The sequence below is a fragment of the Genypterus blacodes genome, unplaced genomic scaffold (assembly GCF_046128005.1).
Source record: "Genypterus blacodes isolate CSIRO-AG114 ecotype Tasmania unplaced genomic scaffold, CSIRO-AGI_Gbla_v1 ptg000056l_1, whole genome shotgun sequence".
NCBI lineage: Eukaryota > Metazoa > Chordata > Actinopteri > Ophidiiformes > Ophidiidae > Genypterus > Genypterus blacodes.
Genome location: NW_027466868.1, coordinates 2,310,535 through 2,324,475, shown reverse-complemented (window position 1 = coordinate 2,324,475; position 13,941 = coordinate 2,310,535). Strand labels below are relative to the sequence as shown.

The 13,941-nt window shown below is 41.5% G+C and overlaps 1 protein-coding gene across 2 annotated transcripts; it reads left to right on the top strand.

The window, feature by feature from the left end:
- Nucleotides 1-2,244: 2,244 nt before the first annotated feature.
- Nucleotides 2,245-8,809, top strand: LOC143002410 (calcitonin gene-related peptide type 1 receptor-like). 2 transcript variants are annotated; one of them, XM_076152497.1, is made up of 13 exons: nt 2,245-2,405; nt 3,579-3,660; nt 4,022-4,169; nt 4,258-4,368; nt 4,670-4,782; nt 4,879-4,970; nt 5,059-5,185; nt 5,270-5,423; nt 5,514-5,574; nt 5,677-5,743; nt 5,885-6,055; nt 6,323-6,364; nt 6,470-8,809. In XM_076152497.1, the coding sequence occupies exons 2-13, from the start codon at nt 3,610-3,612 to the stop codon at nt 6,674-6,676; spliced, it is 1,344 nt and encodes a 447-aa protein (XP_076008612.1). In that variant the 5' UTR covers nt 2,245-2,405; nt 3,579-3,609; the 3' UTR covers nt 6,677-8,809. The 2 variants fall into 2 exon arrangements, with proteins under 2 accessions (XP_076008612.1, XP_076008610.1); XM_076152495.1 differs by having other exon boundaries at nt 2,246-2,405; nt 5,837-6,055.
- The last annotated feature ends 5,132 nt before the right edge of the window (nt 8,810-13,941 follow it).

The following is a 13,941-nucleotide window of genomic DNA, read 5'->3' as shown; positions in this document are numbered from 1 at the left end:
CTGGACCTCCATGAATTCTAGGATGAGACACCAATGTATACTTCCCTGTAAAACTGAGCTGCCATTCTGAACTTCTCAGATATTCCCGTTTTTAAGCCTACACTTTCTTTAGAATGCATGAAATTGAATGTTTTCTTGTGTGTATGAAGGTTTCTGTTTTGTTTTTACGTTTCATTGTTGAACCATAGATAGATTGGTGTTAAATTATTTGTTTTCACGAAAGGAGACTCAGTGTTGTTGCACCAGTAAGTAAGGACAGTAAATACCAATAAGTTGTAAGTACAATAAAACTACCTTTACTTTTTTAATAATTTGACAACTTATTACTTCATTTTCTTGTTTATTTGGTGCCTTTACATTTACTTTTACTACCAAGTTTTCCAGATTTAAGGTTTTACTTTAGCATTTTTCAAAATAAAAGAGTTCAGCTCTGAGTCTGCCTTTCCATCGATCTCTCATCACGTAACTGACACGCTGGTTGTTCTTTCCTGAGTCAAATGAAGCACGCCACACTTTAATACTGTACGTGCCTGAGTGCTTTACCGGCACGCAGCGTAAACCAGAAGCTGTACACATTTTCAGTCTGTAAATATAATAATCTGACTTTATTATGTTGATGATTTGGCAAAAACACATTGGTTCCTCTAGCAATATTGATCAGTTTTGGAAAATTTGGAATGGAACTTTGCAGGATTTTTTGTAGTCTTCCGTCATGTTACTACTGTTAAAACTTTTATGGCCGTTATTTCTTATGTATGTTTGTATGTTTGAGACACAAACGTGTCTGTTTTTGCATGTACATAGTCAAAAGCAGCGTTTTAAGTAGTAGGTGATGTTTTCCATTTATTTCTTCCATTTGTGAAGGAAACGACTGAGAGTTCAATACGGTTTTGGCCCTAAACAGTGTTTCCCTCCTGCATATATAAGAGCTTTGTCATTTTAAATGTAGCAACATGTTGAGCACTTACTCAATCATTCAGTATGCGTAAAAATGAATGAATTTCCTGTTATTAGTCATCAGCTTAAAGATATAGCCCAGCTAAAAGAGCAAAATGAGTTTGTGAAGACTTTCTACACGTTTCCTGCTGCTGCTCCTGTTTCTAAGTGATCTTGCTGAATGTATTTGTACTGATTTCTGTGTCTTCTCTAGTGTTCTCTTGTGTCTGGCCATTGAACCTCCTGAGTTTCCTCTTGTTTGTTTTTTCCACAATGGGCAACTCATGTGTTTTCTCTGTAACTATGGTAGTGGTCTAGCCTCTTTGTGTTAATAAATTTACTTGGAACAACTCGAACTCATCCGCTCTTATTCAAGTGCTTTGATTTGGATTTTACTGCCAAAGGAAATAGTTCACACAAATCCGTGACAGCTTCTATGAAAGAATTATATGTGTATACACAATGGTTTATTCCAAAGAAAATATTTTTAAAAGATCTATACATTTTTAAAACATTGTACTTACATTTTACATAATAAATATTTAATGTTTTATTTATTTTATATGACATTAGAATTGGTAGTAATAGGAGGCCATGTTGGCTTTATGGCCTGCAGAGGGCGATGTTGTCAAGTTGTCAAGGAAGAGAAGTCTCATCATTTAATTGTATTTGTGGAGGATCAAATCATGACCAAATCAGGAAAACTGGGCTGAATATACCTTTTCAATGGACACATTTCAAACAGCGCTCAGATAAAATTTGGGATTCAAATGAACATTTCTTTCTTTCTGCAATTTGTTAATTTAATTAGAAACAAGTGATAAGTGATGTTTGGTTTTACACGGTCACTTTTATGAGGCTTCAGCTCACCAAAGAGATAACTACAAAATCACAGAATCATTATTTTTTTAGTCAATGTGCCATTACAAAAAAAAGTGCTTTAAACTTCTAAACCTTCATTACTGGAAAAAAGGTTTTTCCATCAAGAAGACCAAATCTACAAGTAAGAAACATTTTCCTCAATTGATAAGCAATACAGCCTAATCTTAAGCCCAAAAACAATAAAAACTCATTACATATACAGTTAGAGCTTGATGCAGTTTAAATTTGACATCAACATGTATACAACATCTATGCATTTGTATAAATTCTCGATCAGTGCCGATTTATTATTTTAAATGATAACTATTATCCTCCCCCACTGCCTTATAAATGTGAATGTTGTGAATTGGATGATTGTCGTGTGATAATCACTCCTCATCCTTCTGCAGGTCTGTCCCTCGATCTGCCCACTGATAGTTGGGATCGGCTTTCACATGTGATGTCACACAGAACCCCAGTCAGCCTTTATCTTTCAGGACAGCTCAGTCTCTTCTCTGACTCTAGCCGGAGGTACACAGACTGGGGGATTGCTCTTCAGGAACTCACAAACAAACACAGCATCACATCGCTTTTCCAATCCTGTAAAGGTAAGTCCCTTCAACTGCTTCTTTCTGTGGATATTTTGGCATGTTTACAGTAGGAATACTGAGCAACAATGATTCAAAACTAAAACACACGCAGTTCAGCAACATAACATTCATAGCAAAGCTGTATATTCAGGTCTCATTATGTATTAGATGGCAGAAACATGTCCAACTTTGCACCCCAGATATGAATTTTGTGTTTTTTTCCCCCACATTGAAATATCATCTGGGGTGCAAACTGTCACATCTAACAAAAAAAATGGTATCTGAAGCGATAGTTTAATGGATACAGATATTTGATTGCTCACATATTTAATGAGTAACCTCTGTTAAAGTTAATAAAACCCTTTAGAGCTCATAGCTTTGTGCGTTTGGGTGTGATCTAGAAGACATCGATCATCTAAAGTGACAAAGGCTTCCTGGATTAGTGGAGGAGGGAGCAGGAGGGGCGTCAACAATTTTGTTGGTCTGTGCGGCAGATTTCGGCTGTAAAAAGGAATTGTTCCAAAGGGTTTGTTGCAAATCCTCAAAAAAGTATAATTCCTGGTACGACTTCAAGAACAAGACTCTTGTGAAGATAGAAATAATAATAACGCTTAAATAGAATGCTGAAAGATAGAGGTCGAAGCTGACACCAAACCTTGGTTAAACTTGCTTAACATGCATAAAAACCACACGGGAAGGAAGCCATGGGGAACAAAGGAAGCTAAGGCCATATCTGTAACCCAAATGACCAAAAGGGGGAAACCAGCCTGTGAAAATTAAAACTTAAACCCAAACCCATTTTAGCATTCAAAAATGGTAAATTATTAATGCAAATTCAGAAAGTAAGCAAAATTATACAGACAAAAATGAGACTGAATCTAATTTGTGGATGATTTGGAGCAGGTTGAGAAGTCTCAGCGTTAAGCCAAGGTTGCTCCTGCCAGCACAGAGAATCCAGATCACATTAACAGCTGCTGCAGCTCAGGAAGCGTATGACTTATGGAGCTCTGGGGGGAAACGACTACAGACCGCGCTGAAATGTTAACCTGCTGAATGTACAAATGCCTCAAAACATACACCCAGTTAGGAATTGTTTGGGCCGGTTGTTTGGTTACAGGACATACACGTATACAGGAGAGTCTAATGTGTTTCCCTTTGAGGAAAAAGGAATTCATCCAGATCTTTTTTCAGTTTTCCTTGGAATGACCAGATCAGCACGAGGATGGATCTGAACTGCGCTCTGTTTGTCCTGCAGCTCTTCTCCCTCACAAAGGTAACCAAGCGCTGCGTCGAAGTGGAACCGTTAGAATGTTGAGGGGGGGTGATTGATAAGTTGTGAGCCTAGATTGTAGTCAGTGTTTTTTTATGCTTTCCGTACAAGTCAAAGACACGCCTGCTAAAGATACAGGAAGTGGCCTCCAGGAGCGTTAACCTTACATACACTCAAAAGAGAACCTACAGAATGCAGGCAGGGGGATAACATGTTAACTTCAGGGGGGTCTGAGGGGGGCAAATTAGACGTGAAACTGTATCATAGCCTTATCTGGCTTAGAACTTATCAATCAAGACTCACCTGGTTAAATGCACTCATTTAATATACAGTATGTGTGTGTGCTTGTCTCCATAACCTTCAGCTGCTCGTGCTCGCAAGTCCTGAAGACGATTACCAGCAAGAGCAGCATCCCCTCAGCCACGACTCGGACGTGACACGCAACAAAATAGCCACGGCGCAGTACGAGTGTTTCCAGCGCATCCTGAAGTTACCACACCGCAAAGTAACAGGTGACCAGCGACTGTTTGACACAAAGTTAATGGCGTCGCACCGTCACAAACGATAATAGCGTCTCACATTTGCTTCGTTGTGCCTCAGGGCCGATGTGTAACCGGACGTGGGACGGATGGCTGTGCTGGGACGAGACTGAAGCTGGTTTCACAACAGAGCAGCACTGTCCAGATTACTACAGAGACTTTGACCCTAAAGGTGCATTTCTTCGTTTCCCGCCGAACTAAACAAACAACAATAAGTAGTGGAACGGCTGCTACTTCTGTCTGGGTGCAGCCTAAGAACATAAACACACCCAGAACACCTGTTGACATGATTGAGTAAATTGGACGCAGGTCTGTGACGTTAAGTTTACACATTTTTGGCCAAACACGCATTAGCATTTGTTGCTACCTAGCCACCTCACCATGTAGCATAGGCGCTAGCTCACGCCCACCCTCCTTACCTAACTTTGTATGTATGCACGTTTAACGCTTAACTCCCCTCTCTTTGTCATCAGAGGTGGTGTCCAAAGTCTGTACAGATTCGGGCCAGTGGTGGCGACACCCGCAGAGTAACAGGACCTGGACTAACTACACAAAATGCAATGCCAACACTAATTATGGCAGAAAGGTAAGAAGGGAAAAGAACATGCTTATAGTAATAAAATTAATAAACCACGATGTCATCTGCATATATGATTCATTTTGTATTCATTGTGTGTTTCAGACTGCGATGAATTTGTTGTACTTGGTTCTGATTGGACACGGCCTATCGCTTGTATCATTGTTCATATCTTTAGGAATATTTTTCCATTTTAAGTAAGTGTGCAGATTAAGAAACAAACAAACTTGCAAGAACATTTGAGTGATTTTCCCTGACCTTTCCCTGACCTCTGGATGCCCTCAGGAGTCTGAGCTGCCAGAGGATAACCCTTCACAAAAACCTCTTCCTCTCATTCGTCCTGAACTCCATCATCACCATAGTCTGGCTGACAGCGGTGGCAAATAACCAGGAACTTATGCAAAGCAATTTTGTGAGTATCAGTCACTAATCCGCCTGTAGACATACGGATTAAATATGGCAGAGACATCAAATCTGACGATTCTGTTGTATGTAGGTGAGCTGTAAGGTGATTATGTTTATCCACCTGTATCTGCTGAGCTGTAACTACTTCTGGATGCTGTGTGAGGGCATCTACCTGCATACCCTCATCGTTGTGGCCGTATTCGCCGAGAAGCAGTATCTCATGTGGTATTATTTACTCGGATGGGGTAAGAATTCCTTTGCACTCTGGTGAAAGAAAGTGGGGGAAATGGCACAATATAATGTGAAATGATATAATGTAATATTTAATTTGACAGGTTTTCCACTTGTGCCAGCACTGATACATGCTATAGCCCGCCGCTGCTACTACAACGACAAGTAAGTCTGTTAAAATCTAAAAAGGAGATTATCACCTCTAAAGGTATCTGCTGTGAGATGATTACTATTCATATCATCATTATTATTGTTATTCCTCCACAGTTGTTGGATCAGCTCAGACACTTCGTTGTTGTACATTATCCATGGCCCCATTTGTGCTGCTTTGCTGGTAAGTACCCATAAATATCATTAGAACCAGTGAATATCATTAAATCTCAAATCTAGTTTCATACCACAAAACTCAATCAAATCACCATTTTAGGTGAACCTCTTCTTCCTTTTGAACATCGTTCGTGTTCTCATCACCAAGCTGAAAGTGACCCACCAGGCCGAGTCGAGCCTCTACATGAAGGCTGTGCGAGCCACCCTCATCCTGGTGCCTCTGCTAGGCATTCAGTTTGTCATGATCCCCTACAAGCCACAGGGACGCCTGGCCTTTGAGATCTTTCAGTACATCATGAACATCCTCATGCACTACCAGGTGAGTGCGTTCGCGCCACCATGGAGCTCATTGTTAACCAACTCCGGGAATCATTGCATAGAAAAGATTAAGAAGGAAGATCAGGAAGGGAAATGCTAGAAGGAAAATTGTCCAAAAGAAATAAACTCAGAAATGTGGGAGTTTTAGCATAAGAGCATGATGATGATGATCTGCAGGCCCCACAGCTGTTTGTTCTTAAAAAAATGTCGTCATCTTGTTTATTGCATAAAATCATTGAGTAAACTCCTTTCTCCCCCACACACACAGGGTCTTTTGGTTGCTACAATATTCTGTTTCTTCAATGGGGAGGTGAGTGAATCTGCAGTCTCATCCACAATGAGCTAAATGAAAGGGAAATAAGCATCTTTTACCTTTGCTCTGCGTGCGTATCATAACCCCAACCTCTTCTTGCAGGTTCAGAGCGTCTTGCGGAGGCACTGGAACCAGCAGCGGATGCAGTTCGGAGGCACCTTCGCCAACGCTGACTTCTTCCGCTCGGCCTCATATGTGGCATCCTCGCTCACAGAAGTCCACCGCTGCTACAGTATCGAAAGCCACACTGAGCACATAAACGGCAAGAGCTACTCAGACATATTCCGAATGGACAACCCTTTTGCATGAAGGTGAAACTTTGGCGCATGAGGATCGACGTGAATTTTGGAGCGGGAAGACAATGGAATATCTCAAATCTCAACATCTTCATGGTTTCTTGGAGCTACTCATCATGACTTTTACAGTTTTTTTACATTTTCTCGTGGATGTTTGCAAAATGGAATTACAAGCTTACTGTTCTTAAGCTGCTTCCAGCAAATATTCAAAAACATGAGGAAGACCACCTGAAGGAAGGAATTATGGGGTTTCGAGGCATCAAAGTTGCCAAAGAGCCCTCATGAGAGAAGAGGAAACACTGAGTGAAAGTAGCAGCAATGTTGGTGGTATATTTCGCTGCTACTCACCACTCTTCAACACTGGAATGATAATCCTACTTCCGGGCACCATTTTGAAGAAAATATGTAGTTTCAGCCAAACAGTGTAACACATACATTATACTACAGCACTTGCCTGTTTAATTGCTTTCTTAAGTTGCTTTTATGTACATACAGTAACCATGAAGAAGTCTCTCGCTGTGAGCACTTCAGCGCTGTTCTCGGCTGGTTCTTGTACTAGCTGCCAGAGTACCCATAATCTAAGGGAATGTTTTGGTGTTACTGCAGTAATCATCCAGTACATCCACACCATCAGTACAGTTCACAGCTCTTTGCGTGTAGTGTTGCATGGTACATATTCAACAGACAAATAATACTTGTGTAATAATAGTGGCTAGCAAAGATTCTTGCAATTTCTGGGGGTAAGACGTTTGGGCTACTAGCTGTAAAACCGATGTGTTGGTGTGTTTTTGGCATGGACATTGGATGAATGTGTCAATTTAGGCTAATTCTTGGCATTTGCTAAGGGGAAGTTTAGTTTTCAGCAGGTTTCTGAACAAAATGATTTTGCCAATTTTGTTTGATGATTGGTGATTTGCCATTTGACTGTTTTTACCTGCGTTACAATGTCGAGTCACTCTACTACCGTGGTAGGCCCATCTCTGTGTTAAGTCTACCGTTGCTGTGGAAATGACTGACCACTTGTTACTTTGATGGATATTTTCATGATGGAACCCAAATGCAAATCTGCTCCATTCAGGAGCAGATTTTACCATTTCTTCATTCTTATTTCATAAATAATTTGCTCACTGAATCCTACCTATATCTGCATTGACATATTTTTTGTAATTCTCAATGTGCATTTTAAAGCTTCAAATCAGATTTTTCCAAAAATGCTGGAAAGAAGTTTGAGAGATAGTGAAACGGTTGTGAAAGTGAAAATGTTTGTATATATTTGATTCAAGGCTGTGTTTTGTACAACTGTGACAAAGTTTATTGACAAATTGAGTAGTTTATGATTCAAAATTTGGTATTGACTCAAATATTAGTGTATTTGGTGTATTTTAAAATGGTAAAATGATGTCTAGAAGGTGAAACAGGAGCACAAATGTTGCTTCTGAATCAGCAGGGACTGACATTGTATGGTTTCCTGCTAATCCTTATCATACATTTATTTTCCTGTACATGTATACATTTATTTGGAGCATATTTTGACCATAGAGCTTTGCTGGGGGGGGGTAGGGGGGCTCACCTGTAGCTTTAACACTGGAATTGAAGATCAAAATGAACCAGTTTAGGATACGAAATAATGTTGAATGAGGAGCTGCTGGTTTCAGCTTTCTACATTTATCTAGTATTTCAGATTGTGATGTCCACAATTTCAGTTTTAATAGATCCAATAAATAAAATGAAATGAATGATTTCTAAATATAAATGATAATTTCTTAATATACAGTGGGGATGAGCCTGCTGTTTGAATGAATTAATGGTAATTTGTACCATTTACAAATGAGAAATGCCATGTGGGTTGATTGATAAATTCTGAGCTTAACACATAAGGAAGCAAGCAATGATTATATTATTATTGCTATAAGTTCCAGAGGTACCAATGGCTCTGTCAGATGTACAAAATGTACAACCTAAGCCAACATGCAGTGTTTACATACATACTGGTGGCCAATGAATGTGGCTCTAAACAAGTACAGAGCCCGATCTGCTTACCTGATCTGGCCCCTCGGCTTTTCTCAAACATGCTAAAGGCTTTAACTGGAAACGTTTTGGCTCCACGTGATGAGGATGGCGTCAGAATTGTCCCACAAGGGAAGCAGACTGTGATGAAAAAGAGACATTTCTAGGTAAGGCTCAGAATTTATCAATCAACATTTGTGCACCTGGAATCAGGATGGGAGTTTTTCTTTCAAGCCTTTGTGTTGTGCTTTGCAATGGAACTCCTAAGTCCTGATGATGAATTAAATAGTGACTTAGTTAAATATTTGTGTGACATTTTGCATACGTGTTATTTTGTTTAGAATATCAATAAATACTGCCCTGTGTGTTGCTATAAATATGGGCACTGGGCTGTACTGAAGTGTAAGAAATGTGCGTTAATAGTGTATTGACAGTCTGAATCTCCTTTTTTCTGTCGAAATGAATTATTTTGCTTAATAAAGTAGAGCTGTAAATAAATCTAAACTGAGTCAAAGCAGCGAGTCTATGTCTCATTGTGAAAATGTGTTGTTCTAAGGTCTCTCCACCTGTCCACTTCAAAGAGGTGGACATTTGCCCCCCCATATGCTGTATGTCATCTAGGCGTGGAATCTCCACGTTAGCGCTTTGATATATTTTCCAGTGAAATGAATATTGTTTCCAGACAATGCAGGGTGTGTAACTGTCTTTTCCCTCAGCCCAAACGGCAAGTGTATCCCTTAGATATTCTCCACAGTCATGACCTCATACCTGGTTTCCGTTAATCTTCTGTAAATGCGAGACTACCTCCTATTATTATTTTGCCATTTACAGTATGAGAAAGCACAGTAACCTAAATCTTTGACTTGCCTGCACGACCTCCTGTGTGGTTTACGGGAACACAGATTTCCTCTTCTAGTTCTTCTTAATTTGATATGCGCAAGAGTTCTCAGAGACGACGTCATACAATAGATGTTTTTGTCGTTTAAATTCCTCTGCAACGCCAAATTAGCCCCCTTCCTTAATTTACCCCAGTGGAAATCACAGCAGTAGATGCATTGAAGGCTTCCTGTTTCTAAGAATACACTGACTTTGAACTCTTGCTCCATCTGCGCTTGTGTACTCGTAGCAAACACTTCCTCTAAGTCTCATGACTACCACTTGTTTACCGCCAAAGCTTCCTCACGCTTCTATTGAAACTTAAAGCTTTTAGCTGATGTTTGGAGACTGACGGCTGAGCACGTAGCAGCTCTGTTTTGGTCAAGGACATTTCCACAGGATACGACGGGGAATTTGACACACACTGTTGCTCCCTCTGTTAATGGGATGCTGCCACCCTGACAGAGCTGCACTGCATGCTGACAAAACCTACAAAGGTCCCTGTTGTCACTTTGCTGCAGTTCAAATCAGTAAGCTACTTAGGCCATTTTGGTTTCACATAGCAAAACATTAAAAGCGAACCAAAGTACATCAACAGCAGGTTTTGTGAGGAGAAACAAGACTTGGGATATCACAGACCTAAATGAAATTGACAGAAAAGTCCCATCAATGTGAGGGCCTGGTCTGAAACCTTCTGTGTCGTCATGGTGATCTCATATTTGGCAGGCCCCTCCGATGGAACCATTTGGAGTTTGTCTGTCAGTGGGATATTGCAACAGTGGGAGGGGTTGTGTATGAATTCCTCAGCTACTCAGAAAATAAGCAGAGAAATGGACTAGGGCCAAATTATGAAATAAACAGGGAACATAAACTGATATGAGACTGATATGAAAGTGGAGGAAGGCCTGATGCTGTGTTGTTTGTGTTGTTTACAACATGTTCATGTAAATACATATTATCTATAGCAATCAGGGAAGAGTCCCAAATATGGCATTGATTCTTCAGTGTCGTGATACTGGTTGGAATTTATAACATGTCAGGGAAAAATCCAGTTCAAAAGTATAGTAGTTATTTAGGGCAGCAACCATGGAATTTTCCATCTAGGGAGTAGGAACCTTTCCAGGGAAATAGGAAAATCGCCAAAATTGGACCACCAATACAATTTTTGGGGTGTGAAAATGTTTGTTTCTTCAGTAATCATAGTACAGTTTTAACAAGTTAACACTGATGGTCACATATGAACTCCTATTTTTAATGTTTGAGTACATTTGACTGCTAACATACAGTAAACAATAAACAAAGCTTTCTCTCAAAATAGAGTTTTCTCCATGATAAAAGAACATTAGTGTGAATACAGGATTTGATTACTTGTTCCAATTCTGGTGCCTTGCAGGAGGGCCCTTTGCCCAACATTATGGACAGTAACTGTACATAAATATAAAACCTGCCTAATCTATACATTATACTGTACACTGACATGTGTGTCCCACTGACATAAATCTCTTCTCTCCCTCAGCCAAGACAACAGGAGAAGGGGAGGTCAAACTTGAAACAATACACATCAATTTCCAGCCATTCCTGTCATTCCATTCATTCCATTTCAGAGGCATCATCTAAGCGGAGGGAATTGTGGCTTATCCATATTCACAAAACGATGCTTTTCCAGTGTATGTTCACATTCACCACGGCGAAAAACACATCTGGCAGCTGACGGGAGGCTCATGGCCCGATCTGGACACTTAAGCACGGGGATGTCTGCACTCTTGAGAACAATGGAATGAGTTCTTGGCTGGACTGGAGGGCGTGGAGGGCGTACAGGGGTTAGGGTGAGCGATGTGGCCCGGCCGTATAGATGTGACCCGAGCATGGGTGGAAGAAGGAAGTTGGCCTCGCTCGACACGCTGCCCTTTTTCTGAAACAACGCGGGGTCACTATGTATCTGAGCGGCTCCTGTCACAAAGTGATGTCAGTCGTCGACACGTTGGTTGGTCGCCCCCAACTTCCCCGGTGAAAACACTTCTGGGGAACGACACGATCCAGGGTGACCGCATCGTTTAGAGAGTTCACTTCCAGCACACAAGCCAGGGGCGTAGCTAGGAAATCTGCGACCCCTGAAAGAACGCGGCACCCCACCCCCCTTTTAAGAAATACTGTGCAATAGCTGTTATGACTTCTGTAGCTTCCATATTGTTTCATAGAAGGTTGATTGATAAGTTCTGAGCCCAAGAAAGAATGATCTCTTAAACCTGAGAAGGAGCCAGATTAGAAGCTAGGTGGGTACAGAACTAATTAAAATCCTTAATCAGGGTTAGTAACCAATCATTGGTGTAGTTTGTCCATCTTGTACTACAGAGAGTATTTTCTTTGTTGGTCAAAGGTGGTCAAAGGTAACACGATTTCTGTGTTTATATATTTGTCAAGACTAGAGCCCACATATCTAAGATGTTTCCCAGCAAACGTTTGGACCCGAAAACCCTTCAAAACATCTCAAACAATAAGCTTGATGCAGTTTTTAAAGAGCCCAGTTCCTACTGTGCAGGGCGGTGAGCCAGTATCCACTCAAGTGAGGTGTGTCTGCTCTCTCGTCTTCGGGCATCATCCCGCCAACAGGAACTCCCTCGCTCCTCTCCCAGTTTCCTGCCATTGTTCTCTTTCCCACCGCCAAGCGAGAGCTCCTCCCAGGATCTGGGAAAAGGTGGGATGTTAAAGCGGCTCATTTCCTTTTCGATCAGCTATACGACCTCAGCCAGTGGAGGAAGGGATTAGGTTTGTGCGTGTGTGTGTGTGTGTGTGTGTGTGTGTGTGTGTGTGTGTGTGTGTATGTAGGACGAGGTGGGAGGTATTTTCACTTCTCTAGATTGGGCACAACACATTGATTTCCAATTTTTCGGAAGTTTCGCTGCTGAAAATCCATATTTCTTTACACATATAACATAAAATCCAGGTAGGAATAAGAAGGCTGGATTTGGTTTGAAAGCAGCTTGACCTGGCGACAGGAATCAAGGTGCTGATTGACTAATGAGGACCAGGTGAGGAGCAGGAAAGGAAAACAAGGCAGGAATACTCAACAGGGACAACTAGTGGACAGATGAAGCATAACAAATAAATCCTCCTATTTAATTAAACTTGGAAAATGAAGACACGGTGGGAATGCAGGTCAGTGGATGGATCCTTTCCCAGTGTCCTTTAAGAGTTTCAGGGGGGGGGGGGGGGCTGGGGCGGTGATGTGGCAGGTTGGGTTGGGGTTGGAGGGTGCACAGGAAGGAAAAGGTGTAGCTGGGAAAGCTGGGAAAGCTCACGGAGGCTTCTTCATGAAACACAAGGGGCCATGGCGAAGAGCCCCCACCCCTACGCCCCCCCACCCTCAAGAATCAGGGCGTCGCTGCCAAGTCATGACAGAGTGCAGCTGCTGTGGATGCAGAATAAACAGCAATCAAAAAGTCTGCACGTACAGATTTGTGCATGTAGAGGGATTTTTCCAAAAAGAAGGTAAGTTTAGCGGCTGGGTGGTATTTTTCCTCAGGAAGCTTGGATGGGCACTTCCTCTCTGAGATGAGCAGGACAGGAGGCTAATTAAAGCAGTCTGCACATATCAATAGACTAATACGGGTCCGTCAAAGGCCTTCAAAGGGGTTCCATGAAATGATGCGTAGCTAAAGTGTGCATTAGTAACTGATATCGCACAATACAACAAACAAATAGATTTAGATAGACAGATAGATTTAATCACACGCTATATTGGAAATTAAAGGTTTCAAACCCAAATCTCAAACAGGTGTACAGCTTAGATTCTTAAAAAATGGCTTTACTGCTGCTCTGTTCCCCCAGAATTCTCCCTGAAGCAAAATGAAAATAGCCGCCCTGGCTAAAAATGTCCACCACACCAGATGTGTACAGAGGCAGAGCGGCAGGAAACGGAGAGAGTGTCATGTCTTTCACCGTCAACAGAGAGGAGAGGTCAACCCAGAAACATGTGCTGCCTGAACTTTGGCTCTTCTCCTTCCTGTAAGGACGCCTTCTTTCTACCTCTCTACCGCTCTTTATTCTCTCTCTTTCACACCACTCACACACACCCCTCGTGCATGGACCAACACACCACACACACACACACACACACACACACACACACACACACACACACACACACACACACACACACACACACACACACACACACACACACACACACACACACACACACACACACACACACACACACAAAAATGCGGTGGAAAAGCACTGGCAGTCAGGTTTGTTTCGAAGGAAATAAAGAGGTTGATTAATCGGTGGGCAACTGACATGTTACATCACCTGCAGCATTAAACATTAACACAGGAACATTGCTGAACGTTTGTAGGGTGTTGCTGGTTTTTACCTCACACACTGAATTACTGA